Source organism: Pteronotus mesoamericanus, unplaced genomic scaffold (genome assembly GCF_021234165.1).
Source record: "Pteronotus mesoamericanus isolate MK-2021 breed Mesoamerican mustached bat unplaced genomic scaffold, CSHL_Meso_final contig_59, whole genome shotgun sequence".
NCBI classification, from domain to species: Eukaryota; Metazoa; Chordata; class Mammalia; order Chiroptera; family Mormoopidae; genus Pteronotus; species Pteronotus mesoamericanus.
In genome coordinates this window covers 1,642,767-1,668,990 of record NW_026555206.1, presented here as the reverse complement: position 1 = coordinate 1,668,990, position 26,224 = coordinate 1,642,767, and the positions used below count along the sequence as shown (strand labels likewise).

The window sequence follows — 26,224 nt, the reverse complement described above, 5'->3', positions numbered from 1 at the left end:
TTCCTATGGCAGCCTAGTTATGTCTTCCCAAGCCCTCCCTCCTTTTCTCAGGCCCTGACTTACGAAAAAGGTGAGGCTGCCTTACTTCCAAAACAGACCCTCTCTGCCCACTGGACCAGACATGTCACTGGCTGCTCTGATCACTGCTTTCTAAAACAGCCTAATATACTTTTCACACGAAATCACACACTTCAGCACTTAATTATTCTCTGGAACATATGTTTTGGTATTTTCCACAAAACTATAAATACAAATGATTAATTTCCTTTTGTATGTATCATACATTCAAATCCTTGCAGAACTGTGGCAGTCTCAGACACAAGTATGCTTTTACATATATACAATGTGTGAAAAGCATGGTAGCTCACACTTTATCAGAAACACCAGTTATGGTTAAAGAAAGTTTTATGTAATATAAATATAAAGTATCCACTCAGAAAAGATTAAATTGAAAAGGAGTATGGGTATCTGCATGGAGTCTCACTAAGCTGGCATCCTGAGAACAAAGGGAACTGCTGAAGCCTGGAAGCTCCTCTAGTTTGTTAGACTTCCAGGCATGAACAACAGTGTTATGATTCAGTGTATGTAAATAGAAAAATCCATATACTTAGACTACCACCCTGGTAGCATGTAGTATAGTCCAGAGAAATGTTTTGAAATATTTCTCTTATATTGTTAATTTTGTATTGATGCAGACAAAAAATACGCAAATCATATGCATAAAGCTCAATGAATTTTGACAAACAGAACTCCCCCTTGTAATAACACCCAGATCAAGAAGCAGAATATTATCAATACCCTAAAGCCACATATCCAGGGTCTCCTTCCATTCACTATCTGCTTCTTCCACAAAGATAATCACTATATTGACTTCTAATATTAAACAGTTAATAAACAAAATCATTTGTTGTTCCCACTCTTTTTGCTCACCGACGTATTAGAGAGCTATTCTAAAAGAATTTAAACACAAAGGCTATGTGTCCCACAAATCACCACTTTACATTGGCCTACAGGATTTATCTACCTGTAATCCAACCACCCAGCTTTATTATGTGAATAAATACCTTGTGATTCTGGGACAGCCTTAACACATCTAGTAAATCTTTGAATTAGTCATTCCACCTGTTTTTATTTGACCTAGCCTCCCACCCTCCCTTCTCAGACCCGGCACTACAAAATAGTCTGCATTTTCCTTTCATTTGATCTGTAAAATAGACCAGGTAATTGGTTACTATATACACAGTTGACTGACTGATATTGTCTATGTTCATCTGTAGCAATACTATAAAAGACTGCCCCACATCTGCAGACTTGAAGAGCCATTAAGTAACTTATTAAACTTCCATCTATTTTATTCCTGTAAGGTCAAGGCTAATAGCCCAAGGCCTTAGGTAAGACACTCTGCCTTCAATAAGGCAGTATTTCCCATGAGCAAATGAAATGAGTGTGTATTTCTACACATCCGCATTTCATAGCAGATACCCAACTCGGTCAACACTTCACTGCTGCCACCAAGACACAAATACTTAAGATGAAAAAATGACAGTCTTCACAGAACCAAAACCAAAACCAAACACTGAACTGATTCTGATTCATGAAGCATATTCTTTACTTTCTCAAAAGTTAACATAAAATCTCTAATTAAAGACATAATTCATGACAATTAAATAAAACTTAGAAAATAGACCAAACTCAATACATTAAGTAGCAGTCCTATTCCATAATACAGAAATTGCCACCATTAAGAATTTGGCATACTTCCTTTGAACATAGTTACTATATATTAAATCTATCTACTAATCTACATAGCTTAGTATAATTGGCATCTACTATAATTTCCCACCCAGAGTTTTAGGTAATTATATAATAAATATTTTCCGATATATTTAAAATTATTAAAACTCAATTTAATGGCTTTGTGGGTAAAGTGAAATTTATTTTATTATTTTATTTTAACCTAAAACATAAAAACGCACATAGACTTGCCAAATATTTGGCTAAAGAATTCAAGGTTTTTCTCTTGAGTAAATCTCCTTTATCCTTCTGGTGAAAAATCATACCTGAAATGTGTACTGTGATTTTTCAGTTTCAGTGTATGTACTGTGGAATGAGAATATAAAGCCACATGTAAACAATCCAAGCTCAAGTTTTTTATGGATATGTAAATTTTATATTTTCCCTTAAACTTGCCCACAATGTGTTCAACCAGCATTTTAAAGTGACTTATCTTTTATGGAATATATCCAGAGTAATCTACTTAGTTCTATTAGAGACCATAACTAATTCATTGGTTTGCATTCTATTTAAATACAACAACTGACATAAACAGGTTTGGGAGCTAATAAAACATGTAACACTAGGTAAACATACCTCTCATTTGATGAAGGTAAAAACCTTAACAACTGGGGTGATTTAGCAAGAAGCGAGTATTTACCAGTTTTTTAACACAGAAATAGTCTCCTACTGGAAAGTCAATTCAATAGAATTCAGTAAGATAGTGTTATAGGCATTCTTCCACCCTATTTTCACTATTTCTAGTCTCCAGATTTTGCCATCATGCTAACAAAAGTTTTTGTTTAACAATAAATGTGGGAAAGCGATCTCATTTCCCCACTTCTTCATAAGCACAACTGTCATTCTTAGTTTATGGGATTCACGCTCACATCTTACAGGATTTTGACAATACAGGCTTCATGACATTAAAGTATTCTGATACATCAGTATAGCTATTCAAACGGTACATAATCTAAACTTAGTATTTGAATTATTTCTCTTTTCTTCTCATTAGTTTACAAAAGTAAAAAGCCCAATCATTTTTCCTTTTAACCAAAATAATATTTTTTCTTTGTCACTTCTGCTACACAGAAATGTCATATAAGAAATGATCAGGTCCAATCTGTGGTATCTTTGGTAGATTATCATGGTCTCACCAATATTTTCTTCTTAGGACCACTGGCTAGTCAAAAGTGGGTACCTTGTAAATGGTGTCAAGAGGAATTCAGATGTCCTACAGGAGACACTGCATGTGGTGCAACACCCACATTTATTTAGTAGCATTGATATTTGAGTGTCTGTAGAACTACGAACCATCACTCCACATGTTCTGACACATTTTACTGGCCAATCTCAGCAGGGATGTGGTAACTACTATAATCAAAGCAAATTTGGAATGGGCAGAGAAAACAATTTTGGTGATATTTTAGGAAGCAGAGGAAGTCTGTAACTGTTTTCTGTCATTGTCCTATTGAATCATGTACAATCAGCCATAGGGGAAAACAAGAGTCAAGAAGATCAGGGAACAGAAGTATAGAGGAGCCCGGAATGGTGTGGCTCAGAAAGGTTGCTGGTTTGATTCCAGGTCAGGGCACATGCCTGAGTTGCAGGCCAGGTGCCCAGTTGGGGGCATGCAAAAGGCAATGCATCAATGCTTCTCTCCCTCTCTTCCTCCCTTCCTCTCTCTACAAAAGTAAATAAAATCATTTAAAAAATATTTTGTTGAAATAGCCCCTAAATTTCTCTGTGCATTGAAAACCAGCACAATTTCTCTGGTTAAAAAGGCTCTCTTTTACCATAGCAAAAAAAAATGTACAGAGCAGATGTGCCATTTGTGGAGTTTATAATAGCATATCCCACAGTCAATGAGCAACAGGCTCAAAAGGGGCAATGTACACTGATGTGGCCATACTGTATCAATGGGTTAGGATTTCAGGTGGGAGAGATTACATGCAAAATGATGTTCTGATCTTCCTGATCCTTCAAACTATGTCACATGAGAATTCCCTAGGCAAATAATAAAACCACTGAAACCCAGCTAATTCCCTGCATGATTGAGATAATCAGACCTCCTCCACTGCAGGCGTAGATGATTGTCTTTGAGTCCTTGTTTTAATAAGTAAGTATGACAAAGTATATAAAGGACTGGTCCTCTTGGCACACAGTAGAACTCCGCCAATGACAACTATAGTTTCTATTATTGCCTCAGTTCTCAGGTCCTTTCCAGGACTGAGATTCTATGAAGAATCCTTCCACATTTCAAAAAAGAAAATTCAAGGCATGGAAATCAACAGAATCACACCACAAAATGATGAGAAGGATATAGTTTTTCTTTTAGTGAACTTCTAACTCCCTGGCAAATCATAGAAAGATCATGCCAAGGGTCACATTTGGTCATGGGAATAGATATCTTAGGAGGTAGGCTAGTATGTTCAGTAACTCTTACCAAATGTTTGGCATAAAAATTTTATTCTGATTATGGAGGACTCTGGCCTGCACAGTCCCCAGATTCACCATGGATGGAAGAATCGTTCCAGACACCGTCTGCCTGTCAAGGAAAGGGGATGGTGATTGCCTCTAGTGGGGAATGCCCCGAGCCCCAGCACTCAATGGCTTTTATTGCAAGGGTTACCAGTGAGGGAAAGGTAACAGGAATGCATAGGTAATCTAATTACATCAGTATCTTAAGTTTACGGAGAGTAGCTGATGTTTGAAGACGACAAATGGCAGGAACACGTCGATTTGCATGGGTCCAAGATGAGTAAATATAAGAGCGCCAAATGGGATTTGGGTCAGGGTCCAGGAAATGTATAAATTTCCTTTCCAGTGTGAGCTGGTTATCTGTTATAAGATTAACAGAGCTTGAGGGAGAAACAGAGCATGCTTCAAGGAGGATAATTAACTCCTAGAACTGATTTCCCCTGGGGACCCTCGGAGCTGTTATCAGGTCCTGCCTATCAACGGTATTACCAGTTTTCCAGTCAAGACTAACAGCCTCTCCCAGGCCCCCCCCCTGCATGGGACTACAGTCCCCGATACCACTCAAAGCAGCCCCCAACATCTGATAACCATGGCTGTAATGTATTAATGCTAAAGTAGTTGCATAGATTCAGATGATCTTTTAATTTTATATATGCTCTCATAGTCCATATTGCATCCATGATACACTATTACTTCTAGGAAAAGGCCCCAAACACAAAAGCTTATCACTGAAAGCTGTTAAACTTTTATTATTAAACTTAATTCTAAATTTCCTTTGAATGCTTGTTTATGACTAGCCTTCTTTTATGCCTGGACATGACAATCTATGATTTACATAATACTACCAACTTGTCTTGAAAAATAAAGACTTCCAACAACAAAAAAGGTATACTTTGAGATATAATTTAAGATGTAGTTTCCAACCAACATAGACTTGAAATAAGATGTTCAGAAAATGTTAATATTAAAGTTCGCAAAGATGCAAAGGCATACATCTAAAAGAACTCTCTGATGGATGTAAGCAACTAATCCTCTAAAATATGAATCACAGTAACTCCTAAACTAAGAGGGGAACAGAATGTAATGTGAAGTACTGGTTTTTATTAACGATCTCTCCAAACTCTAAAGACTCAATGACAATAAGACAGTGTGGGAAAGGAACAAAAGGGAGCCATGAGGCATTCTTTCTCTTATCAAAAATTTTCAGATTTCTATAGATTTCAATTTCCAGATAATCCAACAGTCTCACTCATTTCCCTCAAAATTTCAGTTCCTCTCCTTGATAAGCATATGTCCAAAATAGGCTTTAAAAAACATCTACCAAGCAAAGGATGAGAAATGGTGGGCTGTAGTTTATGACTAAATTTTCAAGGTGATTTGAGGTAGACTTCCACACCATAATCTACTGTGTGTGCCCAGTATCAGAGAGGAACCCAGGGGAGGTCCTAGGGTATACAACAGTAATAATCTCTCATTGGGATGAAAGATCCCACAAGCTTGGTAGCCAACTCTCTCCAATAACTCAGTTGAATTCAATGAGTAAAAATACCTAGTCTGTCCACTTCCCATTTCTCCTGATATTAAAACAGTAGAGGATTTTGCAGTTCAAGGGGTATAAGAGGCAAGTAATGCCCTGGTTGGTGTGGCTCAGCTGGTCGGAGCATCATCTCATGGACTAAATGGTTGAGGGTTCAATTCCCAGTCAGGGCGCATGCCCAGGTTGTAGGTTCAATCTCCTCCCTGTCAGGCCACATACAAGAAGGCAGGTAATTGATGTTTCTCTGTCACATTGATGTATTTATTTTTCTCCCGCTCTCTGTCCCCTGTTTCCTCTATGTCTAAAATCAATGAAAAAGAAAATGTATTTGGGTGAGGATTAAAAAAAAAAGGCAAGTTGTTATCATTACCCTCATTATCCAAGCGGAGGAAGTTAAAGTTCAAAGAGATTAAACTTGGTTCTTTGAGGTTGCATAGCTATCACAGGATTCAAGGGTACAAGTTTTTTTATTTGTTTAGTTTTATATTTTTGCTTTTGTTTGTACATAGGGCAATGACTCCTCAGCCATTCCCTATGTAGGCATCTTAGGACTTCATACAGTTCTCCCAATCACCACCAGCTTCCCCACTGTATTCTCCCGAACTCATTGATGATCTGAAATCTCTTCCCCTTCAAAGGTGATTTTAGTTTTGGGAAGAACAAGAAGTTGGAGGGCACCAAATCTAAGCTATAAGGGGCTGAGTCACCTGGGTGATGTGATGTTTTGCTAAAAAACTCTGCACAAGATGTGATGCATGAGTGGGCACATTGTCATGATGAAGCTGCCAATCACCTTTTGCCTATAGCTGTGGCCTTCTGAATCATCCTAATAGTTTCTACGGAGGAATGTTTGAGCTTAATGCAAAATCTGATGCTGTTTCATTGCTCTACTCATTCAGTCTTTTGAATGTGATGGCCACACAGTACACAGGTTCACTCAACAGCATCTAGCGCCCCTACTGACTAGAACAGGGAAGTCGTCATTGTTCACGCATTTGCGTTCCAGTCCACTCTCCTTGGTTGCCAGGATACATCAATGTTGCGCAAACTTCGTTATATTAACAATGGCTGGACTTTTTCCGGACAGATGTAGATATGCAAATCTTTGTCACCCTCCCACAAAAGTCATTAAAAAAATATGGTCATGGGTGACTCACACTTTCCATATGTAAACTGCTAAAGGAGTGACTTTCTCAACCTACCTCCCTTTAGTCAGCTGGCCGCTCACCACTCCCCCAGTGTGATGAACATGGTGAAAGGTTACAGCCACCAGGTTAAGCTCAAAGAAGGCTACACAGCTCTGCGACCACACTCAGTCAGGGTAACAAACCCGTTTATGGCAGTTGTTCCTACTGTAATTATATAATTTAGTTCAATTTTATGTAAGCCAACAATATATGATTGAGGAATTGAAAGATGATTGTAGTTTCAATTAAAATGTGGTTGAATGCTTTAAAGAAATTCCAAATGGTGAATTGTTTAAAATAATACAAGGAAATTATTATGAATTATAAAGAAAATTTTAAAAGATTCCAGGGCAGGAGTATATTATAGTACTACAGAGAATCTGGGTTCAGACTCCTTTACAAATACCTTTAAAGAAAAAAACAGGTAATTAGAGGTATGGTTTATGAAAAAACTGAAAAGATGTTATGATAATATAGATACATACTCAATAAAAAGCCTGGCCCTACATCAAGGTACAGGAGAATGAACGTTGTACACGTTTTAAGTTTTATTTTAATTTTCTGCTTTTTAAACCATTGCTTTTATAATCTATTTAAATTGCCCAATTAAATACCAGCATTTCATGCCCAAAATCGATGTTAAATATTCATTAAAATGAAAATAACAAAATCATATGAAAGTATATAATAGCTATGCTCAATTGTATAATTTTTTTGTGGACTTAAGTAAGTGCTATCAACATTAGTATGATTGGTATACTAATCTATGTGGGATAATAAATGGCAATTAGTCTTCCACCAAGTTTTTAGAATCCCTTAAAAAAATTAAAAATGTAAAAATAAAGCTACAGGAAAGTTATGTAATTCAACTGCCTAGATGGGGGAAAAAAGAATCCCTAACTTTCTACATAAACTTAAACAGTCTAACATATCATACCAAAAAGATTGACTTTTAAAACAATTCAAAAGTCTGTAAGAACTTTCAGAGTCATCATTCAATTCCTTTAAAGACTGGGCAAGGATAGAAGTGCATGAAGGCCTCTAGGAAACAATTGTGAAAATGGAAATCCAAATTAAACATGTGTCTTAAGACTTTCATTAGTAATTGTGTGAATGGGAAACATATATTTAGGTATGTTTTCACCTGGATTATTTCAAAGCTTTAAACTGAATCTATTCCTCCTTCCTGCCTTCACTGTAACATGCTTCTAGAGGAAAAACTTCCCTGCATGTAGACAAGTGAGAGTTCTAGGATCTCAAAATATCTCAGTGGTATTTGTCAATGCAGTACCAGCTCTGTGCCTCACCAAACACAAAAAGTCTGAAGACAAAAACAGATTCAAAGGGAGAAGAATGAATTTCAGCTCGATTCATAAGCAATTCAAATGTATTTTACAAACATTGATTTATGGCTTTTCCCTTGCTCTAGTATATTTCAGGACCAACTTTCATGTCCCATTTTCAACACTCCTAGATAGAAAACTGAGTTATGTTTGGCACTGGATCTGAGTGGTAATAAGGAAAGAATTTCTACAAAAGAAGCAAGATGACAATCAGCCTTCTTCTCACTGTGGTATGGAGAGGAGGAAGGGTTGGGAGGGAAGAAAGATCTTGTTCCTCTACACACTAGACCTCCAAGGATAGCACTAGTTTCAAACCCTGCACCAGCAGTCTTGCTTATGGCCCAACCCTGATTTAGAAAAGTTGTTTTCTTTAGTAACAGGGGATACCACACAGCAGCTTTGTTTGTTTGCTTGTCTCTCTTTCTTTCTGACAAGCTTGTGGATCAACACTGTGTGTTAAAAAAAGGATGGCGGGGAAATACCATGAATACAAAGATGGCTAGATTCACAAAATCAGACCTGTAAAAAGGAATCTCAATTAGCCACAGCAATGCCAATCCCTCACCTCAGCCATGGGGGATTGAAAAGGGAGGCTTAAACCACAGTCATAATGCACTGAGACCAAACTAAATATGGCCCTAATTCTATGCTGACCCCCACCCCTTTTCTTCCATTTGGACCATAAAGTACAATGTGTCTAAAAAGTGAAATGTACAGTAAGATTGATTAAAGCAGAAAAGTCTCATAATCCTATATTAAGGCCAAAGAAAATCAAAATATACTGAGGTTCAGCATGTGCTCATAAAAAAAGCTCTCAATTGGATTTCATGAGAAATATTGATCTTGAGCTCTGAACCCTCTCACTTTGGCTACGGCACATGATTGGGGTCAGTACCTTCTATGTTGAAATTCCTTTGAGGGCCCGATTCATGTAGACAGGAGACAATGTATAGGAGTAAGTTTATTTAAACAAATTATATCTAAGGCTGCTTATAAAAGCAACCAAGAGTACTCTTATTGAAAGACTAAAGATGTTTAAAAGGAATAGATAGGAAAACAGTCAAAGAGAGTCAATGGCTCTTTTCAAAATTACAAAAGGTATGTTGAAGTAAACTTTTATTTAAAATGATTTGTTTATATTAAAATTACCTTAATACCATGTTTAAACATCAATGATATATTTTATATCTACTTCTTCACTAAATACACTATTCCAGTTTTGTTATCTTACTCATTGCTATTAACTATGTACCTTCCAAAAAATTTACCCATTAAAACTGGCTCTTTGTCTTTGGTATTTGAATTTAGCCAATGACACTGATTTTTTTTTAATCTATTAGAGCATTTTGCTAAGTAAAATAACAATTAACACTTGTGTTGACAACATTCTACATAAATTTTTCAAGTTTGAAAACACAACTCAATGTGATGTAAAAGACCGTACACTGATCATTGTTTCTTTATTGCCTGTAGTGAACATCTCCTTGGCTTGAAAAATTCGTAACCTACACTTTCAGATGCAAAATGTCTCAAATATATTTTTGGTAAAATAATCTACTAGTGGCAATATGTTTAAGGTACTTTTTTCTAAAGCATCTGAAAGTAAGGCTGCTCCTGGGCAACTAACTAGGAATCCAAGAGATCCCAGTAACAGGAAAGTTTTGGTTCAGCTCATGGTCTAAAGGTTGGAAGATGGGAGGAGTCAACTTCGAAACCCTTCCTCTCCCTCTGCCTTTAAAGTTCAACATTTCTTTATCTCTGATCCTACAAAACATGAGAAACAGACTTCTAAACTGAGCCTTCAACATAACAAAATAGCTTCTACTTGCAAAAATCCTATTATCCACTAGCAAGTGTTTATTCTAGAATGAACAAATCTCTTCTGCTCCAAAGAGGTGTTCTGCCTTTATACACAGAATCCTTCTGATTGACCTAAGATGAGCACAAAGACATTCATTCTATAAGCTTCAAGATGTTCAAGTGAAGAGCAAAGACCCTGACAATTAAAGAATTAGTGAGTCTCCAAAAAACAGAGCATCATCCTCAGCTGTACAAAGGTGTTACAACACAATCCATGATTTTCATGAAAGAAAAGAAAAAAAGAAAGAAAAGCAAAGAAAGGGGAAAAACTACTGAACTATGGATGTAGGAACTGGACTAAAGAAAAATTTCTCTTCTGGGAACTGAGGTGACATAATCAGAACAAGGAAAATATATAAATACCAGACAGGCCATTCTTCAGCCCACAGTAGCAGTGTTGAAAACCCTTCAAATAAATCTTTATTTCAGTTTGTTAGTCATCCTGCAATCTTGGACCAAAATAATAATTACACTTTTTCTTTAAATTACCATACAACCTATGAATTTAAACTCATTTTTTATGAAAACTATATAATCTTCCTTTCGTGAAAATTTCCCTTGTTGATATATGCAAACCAGGTCAGTGTCTGCTGTATTTGCATACTTGTATTTTACCCCTTAATTCGACTTCTTATTAAAGGTTTAAAAAAGAGCAAGACCTGGACTTCAGATATGCATAGAACAAATACTTCTTATGTGTGTCTCTGTGAACACTGACACCATTAACAGATCCCTCCCCTTTTTCCTTGGGGCTGAGGGCCCTGTCAATAATCATTACTTATTAAACAGTCTGCCATTCCCTTCTACAGAATGTAAGAAAGGAGCATGGAGGGGTAGAAATAATTACCTTGGGCTTTTCTTTAAAGACCTCCAGAACGGAACACAAGGAAACCAATTGAAAAAGAACATGAAGTACCTCCCCACCCCATTCCCCCAACCCCCACCCCTGTGTGCATGCTGCCCTCCCAACACATATACGAGATTGAGAAGTACACCCACACACCATTTTTTTTATAAACTGTCAAAAGAAAAGGTAAAAAAATCTGAGTCTTCAGGATAGACACATACATTTACAATCCACTGAATATGTTCACACATACACTTGCACATCCTTTATCCCTTCACAAAACTCAGGCTAGATTTGTTGAGAGAAGCCTCTGAACACCTACCAAGAAAATGTGTTCTCAAAAATGACTGTTTCAGTCAAAGGAGAGAGAAGCAGCAAGTTACTGGTTTGACTGCCATTCTGGCTTGTGGAAGTCTCCCTCCTTTCCCTCTTCATCCTATCTCCCAAATGATCATGTAGCCTATTTTTTCCAAAGCAAAGTAAGGAAAGGCATAAGGAATTGCTCTCTTGGAACTTACCCACAAATACATTAACTCCTAAATTTAAAAAAAAAACAAAACACAGCAGTCTGTCAAGGCATAACACTCATAGTAAAACCACAGGTCAGGGAAATGAAAAATTACCAGATGACTGAAAGCAACTCAGGTATTCCTACTGAAGAGTTAATGATGTGTTCTCTTCCTTTTCCCCAGGTGTTATGGCTCAAAACAGAAAAACACACTTATGGGAGAATAGCCTTGCACAGAACTTAAACTGGAAGACTGGGGGTTTGTCCTAAATAACCTTCACAGGTTGTACAAACTGTTCCCACATTCTGATCAATAGTCAGGTTAAGAAGCTTCCTAAAATTTTCTTAGTATAAGAACAAAGTAGGGAGTAGGGATGGGAGGTAAATCAGTCATCTAAAACACTTATAAAGATGTAGAGAAACATACACCTCCTATACAAATACAAAGCTTATCATGCTTGGGGTAAACTGGTCAATACTGGCAGCAATTGAGCACAGGCTGAAGATGCTACATTCAAAGTGTGACCAGTTTCAAAAGGGTTCTATGTTTCCATGCCACCCATATTTTTCAGGCACAGAGGGAGGGGAGATTAGGTTCACACCCCAGCGTTGGGAAAGGAAAAGAAGCAAATGCTCGGAGATGAAAAAAACTCCTCCTTCCTCAGGACCGCAGAGGCAACCAGCTCTGCAAGGCTACCTTCATATTTCCCCCTAGTTCACTCACTCTTGGTGGCCACAGAATCAATTTTCTACATCTTGGAATGGCCACAGGCAGGCGGTGATCAGTTTAGCCCTAGGCTGCGGATCGCCCCCTTTCCCTGCCTCCCCCAACAGCTTCAAATTAACCCTTCCTGCTCCCTGCCAGGGTCAGGGCTGCTCTAAGTGTCTACAGCTTCTTTCTACAGACACCTCCATGAAATCATCGTCCCACCACCCTCCACGGCCCCACAGGGACATAAAACTTCCCTTGGTGGTTTTTCGTCGGTCAATTTGCATTTGATTTTCTTTCTCTCCTTCCTATGGGCAGGGAAAGGGCTCAGTGCGCTTGGGAAGGCCCTCCCTTCCCCCTCCCTCCCTCCTCTGCTCTCTTAAGGAGCCGGATCCCAGAGCTGGCCAGCAGGTCTGCAGTGAGGAGGCAACGCTCTCCCGTTAACCCTTGAAGGGAGTTAGGAGATGCGTTCTCATTTGGGACCCATTGAAGCAGGGCCCGTGGAGCTTGATAATCTCCCCCACATCCCACACATGAACCCAAACAGGCAGGAACCTTTTTCCTCCGTTGTGGCCAGTTTCAACTATCTCACTATGTGTTCCAAACCTGGAATGGGGTGGGGGTGGGGGATGTTAGAAGACAGGCAGCAAGGTGCAAAGACAGCAGGAAAAAATAAAGAAACTCAGTAGTGAATCAGAGTTCAGGCACCACGTTTACTTACGAAATTTGGGGCTGGTGCTAGTTTCTGGCGTGGTGGTAGTAGAGGAGGAAGACGAGGTGGTGGTGGAAGAGGAGGAGGAAGATGAGGATGAGGAGGCAGCGACAGCATCCTGAAAGGGAGACAGGGTCCAGGAGGGAGTAGAATCATGAAGGTAGGAGGAGGTAGCGAATGCCGCAGTGGGCCAGGAGGGCATTGCCTGGGTACTGGGGGTTCCTGGCACGGGGGGTCGGGAGCCTGGCGTGCTGCTACTGAAGAAAGGGGCCGTGGTGGATAGGACCGTCGGGGGGCCCGCAGTGTTCCGTGCCGTAGTGGAGCGCGGGCTGGCCCGGATGGGCACTCGGTGCCCGGGGAAGCGAGTGGGCGCCCGCGTAATGGTGGTCAGGCGGGTGCTAATCCGGTTGGGCGTCCTGGAAGAGGCGGCGCCACCAGAGGAGGGGGTGGCTGGGGACGTGGTGGAAGTGGTCGTGGTAGTGGTCTCCATGGCCTTGGGGAAGGAGCTGGGCTTGGAAAGGAAGAAGGGGTCCTGGCCCATCCCCTTGGAGTCCACCAGGTCTGTGGGCACGTATTCCTTGACGGAGCCCACCACGATCCATTTGAGGAGCATTAGACTGAGCCCCAGGCCGATAAAGCCGATGAACAGAGGCACCACGCACAGCCACGTCTGCTGCCGGTTCCACACGATGCAGTCGCTACAGCGTAACTCCCGGGGGGGCTCGGCCGCCCCTTCGCCGCCGCCGCCGCCGCCGTCCGGGCCCCCGCCCGCCGCCGCCGCCGCCGCCGCCGCAGCAGCCGCCGCGGTGCCCTCCTCGGCCGAGGCGGCGGCTGCCGAAGCGGCTCCAGGTGGCGAGGCAGCGGCCGCCCCTTCACTCATCCTAGGAGCCGGTCTTCACCTTCGCCCCCCCGAGGGCCGCGCCAGAGGCATGGGGCCGCGCCGGCCGGGCGCGGGCACGGGCTCCGGCGGCGGCGGGCTCCGGCTCAGGCAGCGGCCGCGGCGGCCGCATGCAAATCGGCTCCCTGCCCCCACGCCCCTCCCCCCGAGAGGCGGGCGGCGGGCGGGGAGGAGAAGAGCGGGGGAGGGGACGCGGGCCGGGAGGGAGCGGCGAGGAGCGCGGAAGAGGGGCGAGAGTGCCCCCGGCGCCGCGGACCGGTCAGGGAGCAGCGGGGCGCGTCGGCAGCCCGCCAAGCGGCCTCCTGCGCGCCGGGACCCCGCGTCTGCTGAAGCTGCCGCTGCTGCTGCCGCGGCTGCCAGCCGCTTGCATGTGCCCCAGCCTCGCCGGCATCCTCAGGGCGCTGCGCCCGGCCCGCTCCCCGGGGTGCCCGCCCGCGCTGCCGCTGGGCCTCGCCGCGTTCAGAGGCCGACCTGCCCGGCCGTGCACTGCTGGGCGCCGGAGAGCTGCATTCCGACACAGGGGTCGGCCTGGCCGCCTCCACCGCCGGACCTGGAGCGCCGCGAGTCCGGACGGCGAGGTGTAGGTGCACCTGTTCTTCAGCCGGCCCGCAGCCAACCCTCGGCCAGCACTCTCTGGGAGAGACCAATCCGAGTGCAGCGCGGAGGGCGAGTGGCCGGGCTCGCCTCGCTCCGCGCCGCCGCCGCCCGAGTCAAACTCCAGCAAGCTGCGCAGTCGCCGCCGCGAGCCCGGGATCCGGGCACACCGGGAGCACAGGGCTACTGCGGCTCCCCCGGCGGAACACCGCCGCGGAGGGAACCTAACAAACCGCAGTGGATTTGAAATCTCTCCCCGGTGCCGCAGCCCGGTCGCACTTAGGGAGCTAAAGCGGGAAACCACGTCAGAAATTCCCGGCGACGTGTGCGCGGACAAGGGGGTCCTTGGGGGGCTCGGGTTGCAGGGCGGGTGCGGCGTGAGCAGAGCCGCCTTAGACACGCAGGGCTTTAGACAGAGTAGCACCTCCCACCAACACCTAATAATGGTTTCTTAATGCGCGCAAGATAGATAAATGATCGAAGCAAAAGAGCGCAGCCGTCGCCGGCGCGGCTGCAATGGGGTAAGAGACTGACGCTGCTGGGCTAGGGAGCTGGGGGCGTGTGCGCTTGGGAGTGTGTTTGCACTCCCCTGCCCGATGGTGCTGTTGGATCTGAAGACTACCGTTTCAGCAACTCCGTCTACCCTCGGAGTTCCTGAAAGAGATGGTGTGTTATTGGACGTAGCAGATATCCCCAAGGTGATTTATGATAACTTACCTTTTTAAAAAGTACTATCTTTAAATGTAGATATACTCACAGGCACACAGGGCACCAGGGAACTGATTGTTAGAGGTAAAATTTACAATGATTTGGGCGGGTATCCAAAATTATATTGGTGGTTTCTTCCCTTGGGTAAGAGAAGCACCTGCGTACCACTATCTCAGGTGCAGTATGGGAGCTGCCTGGGGGAAGGAATAAAAAGCCAGCACCAGCATGGTTTATGCTGATGGAGCAAAACCTCGCTTCTCAATTCTCAGATTTCCTGGTCTAAAGTGGAAACTGTAAAGAGATTTTTATTTGCAAGATCCAAAAATGAGAAGTTGAAGATGGCAGCCTCCTAATACTCCTCAGCACTATGTAATTGGCGCGGATGATGGAACCAGCATTCTCTTGTCCTGTGGTCTCCACAAAAAAAGTTTTTAAAGTATTCATTTTATTCACAGGTTGGAAACCGAACGGTACACTGAAAAGACTGCAGAGAGCAAAGGATGCATTGAAACTGGAAACCTCTGGGATTTGGTGCCTACCAAAGTATTTGCACAGACTTGGTTAATAATTTTTGAAGGCAGTAATGTAACTGTCACCTCTTTCAGTTATAACATTGAGACTTTTCCCAGGAAAGCTTTTGATTTTTAGTTTGATAGAACATGCCCTAATCCAGTAATACTGAATTATGATTGCAACAATTGTTGCAAATGAACAAAATACACAAACCCTTTTAGATTCTTTATTCCTTCAGCTCACCCAATTCCCTGCACAGCACTGTTAAGTAAAAATTGACCCACTCTCTCCTTACCATGGGTTCTGGGCAGTTACTGGCCAGTCTTTTCTGTATAGCAAGCAAAAGTCAGCTTTCACACAAAATGTGAAATTATATAGTAGGTGCCGCTGTCAGCTATATAAGACAAAATTACTTCTCCAAAACACTTCTAATTCACTACCCACCCCCGCCATTAGTCCTGTGGCCTCTTCCTTCATTCCAAGCTGAAATAAATCCAGTGTAAAAAAGGAGGTGTGCTGTAATGCTGCAGCTGAGCTAATGCTCTCCTGAACCTGCATTCACCCAGCATTCACCCCATTTGTCTCCATGCTCTCCAAAGCCTTCTGCATGTACCTATCCAAATTCCCTCCACTTCTCATTTCCACTTGGCTTTAACAACCTAGTCATGGTTCCCTGTTGAGCTCATTTTCTCCCAGATCCCAAGCCACTGCACTTGACTACCCATTAGCTGCTCTCACTGTGAACATCATCACTGGAGGGAAATAAAAAAAAAAAATAAGCCTGTTGCATTGAGGAACAGGTTGTACCAGCCCATCCAAGAAAGTTTGGCTGGTGCAACTATCATTAATTTGCATCTTTATTATGAGGCTCCCTGGTAGCAGGTGGTAAGCACTATAACTGGAATTGGGGGTGGGGGTTGTCCAGATCTGAGGTCGAGGACAAGTGGTGGACACTCTTCCTGCTACTCAGTCCCATGGTAAGGGGTCACACTAGTGACTCAGAGCTCTCTGAAGCAGCTGCAGAAAGAGCTTTACACTCAAGCTCTTAAGACAGGGATTCAAGTTAGAACTCTGCCCATTATAAGTAATACAGTTACTCTGGAACTCTGTTTTCTCATCTATGAAATGATACTGTAATACCTACATTCTACACAATTATACAAAGTTATATAGCTTAATGGACTGTCTACAATACCTTTTAAGCATTATCAGATAACTTCTTATAGAGATGGGTGTGGATTTACAGATGGGCATGACATACCTTAGCCTCTCCAGAGCTTTATATTTGCCTGAGCATAATCACCTTCTGTATGTCTCCTCTCCTTTGTGAACCACTAATTTGCTTATACTTTGTCCACAAATCAGCATTTCTATTGAGTTTCTGTTTTTCCCCTCAATGGTACCAATATCACTAGGCTGGGAGTTTCAATGCCATCTCACTCCTTACTCCAAGTTCAATTAGTAGTCATCATTAACAATACAATATGACTGACCTGAGTTCCCTCAATTTTAAGTTATTTGGCAGAGCTCAATTTTTAGAACCACAAGACTGGAAGTCACCATGGTTGTCAAACCTCTAGTATTTCATCCCAAAATAGTCCCAGCCCAACAGTCATCTGAATTCATCTGGAGCTCTAGAGAAGGCACCATTTCCTAAATAAGACCACTCCACCTATAGGCAGTATACATAATTAGGAAGGTCTTTGTGTCAAGCCAAAAATCTACCTTCTCATACTTTTGCCCTTTCTTCTTAGCCCATCAGCAATATAAAACTTTTAAGAACTAGCTGCCAGGCATGAAGGATACAGCAGAAAATGAAACAAAGCTCCTAACCTTCATGACATTTATATTTTAGTAGGAGAGATGGACAATAAAAAATAGATAAATAGCCTATCAGAAAAAAAGAATTGCTGTTTTGGACCAAAAAGAATATGACTTTGTAGTGTAATTACACAGGACATCTCTTCTTCAATCCCAATATCCCCAATCTATTTACTATCCCCACAGGCCATGAGGACTTTGCACCCCTGGGAGGACCAAGGTGCTCTTTTATATTAGCTGTAGGTTCCCTGTATAAAACTAGTTACTAAAGAAGCCAGTATGTCCTGCAGAATCATAATGTTCTACATAATATTCAATAGAATCATTTGTAGGCAATATGATATCTCAAAACATTTCACAAAGAAAACACTTTATAAGTCTTTAAGGGTTGCATATTTCTTATTCTCTTTTGGCTTGGTCCACTACTGTTATTATAATGATACATACACACTTACTAGTAAATTATGTGGCTTTTTTTAAAAAGAGAAGCAGATTGTTTCCCTCATACGTCTCAACTAGTAAACTTATTTATTTCTTGCGGACACATGATTCTTTTTATATAGGACCTACCCAAAATGTACTGAACAAATCCCTAAGTAGATCTGTTCACATCTTGACTTTAAAACTTGTTGCATTATATGGCAATATCATAAATAAAACAAATACTAAAATTCAAAAATTCAACAAAGCAAAAAACGCAGAAGGTGGAAAGGTGGAGAATTCCAATTGTAGCTATATCCTAGTCAAAAAGATGATTGTAACAAAGCTCAGAGTGTTTGGAATGTCACCTGTTTGCACTCTCATAAAGTAGGAAATGCTGAATGCTGTATAACGATGTAAAATTATGAGTTTTTAATGAGGGACTAAGGTAAAACAGATGTGAAATTTCAGTGGAAGTTCAAGAATACCAAAGTTTCAAAATATGTTAAGTAAGAACTGGGTAGATGACACAACATCCTAAGGGAGGGTATTTGGGGGAAGGATTTCTTTGGCAGAAGCTGAACTCTAAGTTTGGAGAGGAGGGGCACAGGTACAAGGCTTTCTTGCAGCAATATAATGATAGGGGCCTCATAAGAGTGTCCTGGAGAATTCCATATGAGGTCCCTAGGTTTTGACAGGGCATCATTGGATTGTGATAGACACACAGCCTCAAGAATTGCCAATCAAGGCGATGGCTAAAGTGGACTGTGCCAACAGAGGGCACTTTAAGCATCTGCCATGCCATGAAGTCATGAAGTCATCCTATAGCAGTAAGAGTCCAGTTAGAATGTAAAGTGAGTACAGAGGAGAAGCAGAAATAGAAAATCAGCTGGAAACTCAGTGCTGAAGGATCTGAGTGTCATAGTGAGATATTTGTGTAATTTGCTTTGTATAAATTGAATCCAATCTGCCTGTGCTTTAGCGTACCAACATCAGTACTTTATTCTTGGCTCTCAAAGTTTCTGTTAGTGTTTGTCTTATCTAGTTTTCTGCTTCTTTGTCAATATTTTTTCCTTTTTTATCCCTGGTATCCTTCCCAAACTGCGGTAGATATAGTTTTCTTAGATCACTTCACTGTAAACTCTATTCTTTTGAAAAAAACATTATTGGATCTGAAATTGGAAGAGTGATAGATGAAAATTTTCCTTAAAAACTCACTAATCAAGCAACAGCAGGGGACCCGGTGCTTTGGAAAAATCCAAGGATGAGAATGTCTTCTCCGTATGGTCAGATACGTGGGTTCACATTCTTTTTCCCTCTCTCCAGACTGCGGGATTCCATTTGGCAATTTACAGCCTTCTCCCCATTCCCAGATGAGGTTAAATGTAAATGAAGTTGCAAGTGTAGAAGAGATGCAATACAGAAAGCCAGCTCCCTGAAATGTTTTCTTACAACTGATCAAAAAAGTCTTTGTCTCAAGCTTCATCATTCCTTAGAAAGGCAGCTTGATACAGGTACATTCAGGGAGGAATGGATGTAAGTTCATGTTTGTATAAATAACACTTTGGCTTCATCTCACCTGCATTTTCTAGAATTCTACTTTATGCTTCTTTAGATTTGGGGATAAACTTTTCATAACACTTCATAGGGAAAAAGCAATCAGATAATTTCCCACAATTTCTCCATTGTTTTACTTTTTGTCTGCAACCTGGAGATTCCCTGTTGAGATATTCAGAGAAACCTAAGGACAGACACTCTTGGCACCAACACCTGAGACCTTTGGTCACACAGTACCTGATATGCCCAGTATGTGCCCAACTTTTTGCATTATCTAACAGAATATTATTATATCAGTATGAATTTACAGTTATCCCCCCTCACCACACACACGATTTCTTCAGAGGATTATTGGTATAACTGTGTTCAGGTACTTCACAATCTATCTCTTTTTTCTGTAGCAGATTTATCCTTAACATAGATCAATCATCAGTAAAGGACAGAGCAGAAATTTAGAAGTCAGACACACCCATATCTGACTTTCAGTACGTTGTTGTGTAGTTGAAAAATGTCATGTGTGGTATGCCTAGTGCTTTGAATGGCATGTGGTAGACATCTCTGAAATAGTAGCAAGTATTCTTATTTAATAAAAATCCAAATTGCCTCTGTGGAGCTCTATCTTGGGAGCCTGCCCTTTCCAACAAGTTTTGCAGAAGACACTTTGGCACTGCATTGTTGCCATTAACAAGCTAGAGCCTGTTGGGGTGTATAAGTTTTAGGACCAGGAAAGAGGCGCTGTAGAGAGGCATTGACCTTACAGCCACAGGTGGGGAGTGTACATTTATTCCCTCCACAGTGTGCCCCTCCAACTCACATACCATATGACCTTCTCAAAGGAAACCCATCAAGTTACCAGGTATAAGTATTAGTAGCTCATAGCATACTTGGCCCATCTGTTTTGTCTCCAAGAAAAGATATCACAAGAGGACAAACCTTAGTTGGTGCCTAGAAATTGAGGAAGAAAGAAGAAAAGTACCACCTAATTTATTTATTAAAAATATTTAATAAAACTAAAATGGCTAACGAAGCTTACCCCTTGTGAGCAGGAGTTTTGAAGACTTAGAAAACCTGTTCTTTATCCTGCTTTTTGAGACTTACTATTTGGTGGAGGATAACCTATTTTAAACACAGAGCTCAACAAAGGTACAAATGTGTGTTTACATTTGTATGTGGCCATGCCTATATGCAGTTCTGAAGCCAAGTGCAGACAGAACTTCAAGGACTGCTTGGTGATGAACTTAACAACTAGCTGCAGATTTTTGTTTGGAATTACCTAAACAGTACTGTAGTTTTGCTCAGCATTACCAATATCCAAAATAATAATAATAATAATAATAATAATAATAATAAAAGAACAAGTAAGAACACTGATTTTATTCAGGCAACTGCGATACAGAAAGCACACAGATCTGAAGACCAGACTGTCTCTGCACGTTGCCTTTGCCTTTGATTCTTATAAAAAGGAACAAAGACTGATTTACAGTTGGAGATGTTTCACAGTTAGGTGAAGTGTCAGTAAGTGAGCTGAATAGTAAATGATTATCTTTGTGTCAATAGAGTTTTAGGAGGAAAGGCCTAATCTTAGATAATCCTTCACAAGGTGAACAAGAAGTTGGAGGGTCTATATCTGCCCTTTACAGAAAAAAGTAAAAATGTCTTTGTTTGGCCTCATCACAAGTAAACAAGAGGGTCATCTGATAGTCTTATGGGAGCCATCAGAAAGAGGATACAAGGAGTTTTGTTTTAGTCATAGGGAGAAGGGAGGTTCTTAGTAGGCAGCCATTTCTTGGAACACAAAAGGGTGGATAAATTTCTAAAAACCAAAACGGTGAGGACAGTTTTCTTAAACACAGCAGTTTTTCAGGAGAATGGGCTCAAGTAAAGTTCAACGTTGATATTTACATATATTTATTTTTAAATTTATAATAGTATATTTTAGTGAAATGAACTTTGGGTGTCCTCTTATGTCTGGGTTTAGTTTGAAAACTAGAATTCACACTACCCTTTTACAGCATTTAAAAAATGTGTATATGCTAATAATTATTGGTTAAAATAAGAGTCTAATAGAATTATGCTTCCTTTTTTACTTGAGAAACGTGAAGTAAAATTATCTTCCAATATTTAGTACCTTTGAAAAAGAGTGAAAAACCTTAGGAGTTCGATAAGGGTGAGACAAAAGGTGTATCTAAAGTTGATAGAACATTCTTTATAGTCTAGTTAGCTTCACAGAGATTATTTTAGAAATCATACAACTGTATCAGTAAATTGTTTAACACCATCGATATGAGCTTATAAAATTTATAAAACACACAAAGTATATCAAGCATTTTACTGTCTTTCTTGGGAGTTTGATTAACTTTCTTTTTCAATTCAAGAGCTCAAAGGTCATTGTTTTTAATTAATGTTGGAATGTAAGCATGTGAAAATATCTTCTCTTTTGATTTTAGGCTTCTTGGGATATTTGACTAACATATTAACCAACATTTTTTTTCTGCCTGCTTGTGCCTTAGGTATGTGTGTGCACTCGTGTGTGTGAATGTGTGTGTATCGATAGGTATAGATATTCATATAAATATAAAGAAATAAGTGATGGCATAAAAACAGATTTTTATTGAGTACCTAGAATAAAGTAGAATAGGGATGGCATTGCACCCATGGATTGAAGAAAACTATACACTGAACAATGATTATATTCCAAATGCAAATAAGAGATAGAAGGTGAAAACAGATGAAAAAGATTCCTTTGGGTTTTTTTACCCAAAGGAATTTCTCAGTGTTGGAAAATGCAAAGTCAACCCCCTCAGAGACTAACCAAGCCAACTAGCTTCATTGCACTTCGGGAGGAGAATCACCTTTGCCTTGGAAGCACATAAGAAAAGTATAGAATAGCAGCCAACTGTAGTACTGATCATTGCTTGTATGAAGAACTCTATACCTGGGACTGGAATAAGAAGATCTACTGAACCACGACCTCTCTGAATCACTGTAAATGGAAACAATTAATAATTTTTACTACATGGCACAATATTAAAGACCAAAATGACACTCTCTATAGTTAATGGTTTAAAGAAAACATTAGGCAAGAATCTCAGAATCATCACTTTGGGAATGATTTAAAGTTAAAATAACCTCCTTGAGAAATATTCAATTAGCAAGAAAGTATTCTCCTGGCACATAGACCTGATAAAAGTTGGTGCTCTTTTGCCTTAAGGCAGATCTGCAAATAATTATACAATATTTGTCACCCTACACACAGCTCTGCCTGTTGTCCTTTTGCTCTCTGGAACTTCTAAAGAATTAAACTCACAATTTGCATCCCTTGTGTTCTCCATCACACACATCTGACTTCTTTGGACAACTGACTTAATAGCAAGATAGCTCTTAGGCAAAGCATGATTAGTTTCCTGATTTTGAACCCTAAATGCACCCTTACCTTCTCTGATCATGGAAGTATCATGATCATACTTCCTATAAAGTTACCTCATGTCCTACATCAAAATTTATAAGAGGGATCTAGAAAGATTTAGAAGTTACATCAAAAAGTTTGTCAACAATAAAACTTGTAGCAATTGACTTGTATCCTTGAGGAATGCCCTGATAGGAACCATATCCCCTTCACAAAAAACTTTCAAACAGCCTTTTCTGGAAGCTGCATTCTAGTGACCCTATGAAGTAACAGGACACACTCGGGACCACCTCATTCTACAAGGCAAATAGGTAAAAAGTGACACCTTTAATCTTTAAAGCTTTCAGAAAAACATACATTATTCAAGTTATCCAAGAATTCCCTATGGAAAAATGACCATTTTGACTTTCTTTCTTTCTTTCTTTCTTTCTTTCTTTCTTTCTTTCTTTCTTTCTTTCTTTCTTTTTCTTTCTTTCTTTCTTTCTTCCTTCCTTTCTTTCTTTCTCTTTCTCTCTCTTCCTTCCTTTTAATTAGAAACAATTGTGTATATATGTGTGCTAGAATATGGGATATCATGGGGTTGTTCCCTGTTTAGCTCCAGACAAGATATCAGAAATTTAATCCTGGAGGAAGAGAACTCTACATATCAAAGATGGTCCAGCATGCTGTGCTTTCAAAGACACCTTAAACTGAGTTGAATACACTCCAGTAAAGCTCAAACGCACTTCTGAAAACACAGGTATTAAATATCTGATGGATTTAGAACATATGTGTCAATGATTCAATAGATAGAGGTGACACTGTGATCAGTAAATTCTTGATTCTTTGATATAATTAAGGATATGGGCAGTGGAAAAGGGATAGAACAAATGGGTAGAAAACGTAAGCTTGAATCTTTACTACTCTAGCAAATTTATGGGACTCTGAGTTTCACTTATGTAAATCCATCTCAGTTATATATACCCAGAAAATGTGGGAAACACTGCCTAACTCCAGGATTATTATGATGCTAACAATGGAAAACAAATATGATTATATTTTGGAAATTTAAAACACTGTACATATTTTAAAAAGTACTCAAGTACTATTAATTAATTTAATTAATAAAAAGTTGCTATTTCCAATTATAATTTTATATTGGATCATATGGAAGATATACAAATCCCACTACTTAAAAAAATCTGAAACTAAAGAGAAGGTGAAGCAAGAGAATCCAAGATGGTGGTAGAACAGGTGGAAGCTACACTCACCTACCCCCAGGACCAAACTGAAATTACAACTAAAATATAAAGCAAACATCCTGAATAACATATTGAAGACTAGCTAAAGAGACATCTTATAACCAAGAATTTATAGAAGAGGCCACATTGAGACTGGCAGGAAAGGCTGAGACATGGTACAGGCTGGCCCTGCTCCCACAGGAGGTGCCTGAAGTTCCAGAGGGATACTTCAGCTGCAAAGCTTCCCCCTGAAAAATCTATGGTCTCAACCCCAAGCCAAGCTCCCCTGCCCAGAGCATCAGAGCTGGGAAGAGGTGGCCACATAGCATCTGGCTGTGAAAAGCAGTAGGACTTCTCTCTGTCAAAGAGAGATAGGATTCTGCTAGAGACACAGGTATCCTCTTAAAAGGACAATGCACAAAATTTTGGTCACAGCCACTCACCCTGGGCTCTGGTGGAAGGAAGGCAAAGCAGACGAGAGTCACGTGAGGAAAGACTGGGGTTTGTGATTCTGGGGAGAGAGCTGAAGGGTCAGCTGCCAGGATCCCTGTGCTGAGTCACTCTCCCATACTTCAGAAGCCATCTTTCTTGGTTGGAGCACTACTCTCCATGCAGAATCAGCCTGTGAGAAAGCAATAGCCCCATTCTCTAGTCTGTCTAGACTCTTTCTCACCCCACCCTGCTGAGTTTATGTATGCCCTGCTGAGGAGTCACCTTGTACAGGGTGTAGAGATCTGGGCAGACTCAGGGGATGCCAGTGACTGAATTATGCGGGTTTAGGATTAGTGAGATTCCATCACTTTCCCATGAACCTCACTTGTATTCCCCCTTCATGGGAGGTCTGCTAACCCCACCCTCCAGGCTTCCAGCAAACTCATGCTTTGAGTTTGGGTGGAACCACCTGCTCAACTCCTAGTGGCTCTGCCCTGCTGAGATTGGGGCAAAATTGGGACAAACTGTGTTGTGTGGCTCTGGAGCTGGGGCCACAACCCCACCACCGATGAAGCATGGCTAGGACGACCCACTCCTGGTAGAGCCACTACCCCATCCTCCTGACTCCCTGCAGCCCCACCCTATTGAGCTCCATCTCCTCTTGGCAGAATCTGGTACAGACTAAGTTGTGTGGCCCTAGCGCAAGGGCCATTTTCCCTCTTGTGCCCAACTGGAGCAGAACCCTCCCTTCACAGAGCCAAATCTTCACCTGTTTGAGCTTGCTGAACTTTGCTGGTCTCACCCTGATGACTCCCTGAGATCCTGCCCCACACAAAGTTGTGCGAGCACTCAGCTGGCGGCAGCTAGACTTAGTATACCCAGAGACATTTTCTAAGTGGCCTCAGACCCAGCAATGGCACTGGGTTTGAACCTGTATTAATCTGGTGAACACCACTAGCCCCTACCTGGTGACTCATTGAGAACATATCTCATGCAATTTGAGCACTAACAAGCGTTCTTTCAGTGACTGAGCTTAACAGGCAGCTGGAAGGCAGAGGCAGTCAGAGGCAAGCAGAGGCGGATCTCAAGGTGCCTGAAGACTTTTGAGGATATGGCTCCAGGCCAGGTGCTGGTAAAGGCCAGCCTTGGTGCACAGCTTGGTCTTTACTGGGCACACCCAAGCCCAGCAGAAGAACTCACAAACTATGGATCACTTGTAGCTCCAAACAGGTTGCCCAGGGCCAGTTACAGACATTGCCTGACATTGGCCCTTACCAGAGTCTCTCATAAAAGGCCCAGAACTAACACAACCAGTGGCCAGCTCCAGAAAAATATCAGAGCAGGGTCCAATTAGCTTTGAAAGTGTCACATTCAAAAGGAGAAACTGGCAAGCACCAGACCTTGCAGAAGAAAACTCCATTTTGTATAATCAGTACCTACACAGCACTGTGCATGCCGTGGTCAAGGTTGAGCTTCACATTGTGCCTACCTGAGGGTTGATTTCATGCATGAATGGACCAATAGCAGTCAAGACACAATCACAGCAGGAGAGTCCACATAACCCACACAAGGGACATTCCTAGAGCACCCAGCAGAGGTATCAAGTAGATTGCACCACTGGGCCCCAGAGGAGATCTACCACATAAGGCTACCCCACCAAAACTGAAAGTCATAGCAAATGTATTTAATACATAAAAA

At 41.3% G+C, this 26,224-nt stretch overlaps 1 protein-coding gene across 4 annotated transcripts in view; it reads right to left on the bottom strand.

Moving 5' to 3' along the window:
- NRG3 (neuregulin 3) overlaps window positions 1–13,837 on the bottom strand; it is a 1,143,185-nt gene extending 1,129,348 nt beyond the window's left edge. For all 4 annotated transcript variants that reach the window (XM_054580450.1, XM_054580451.1, XM_054580453.1 and 1 more), the window contains exon 1: window positions 12,967–13,837. In XM_054580450.1, coding sequence (XP_054436425.1) covers window positions 12,967–13,837 — 871 coding nt within the window. The remainder of the gene's footprint in view (window positions 1–12,966) is intronic.
- Window positions 13,838–26,224: the final 12,387 nt, after the last annotated feature.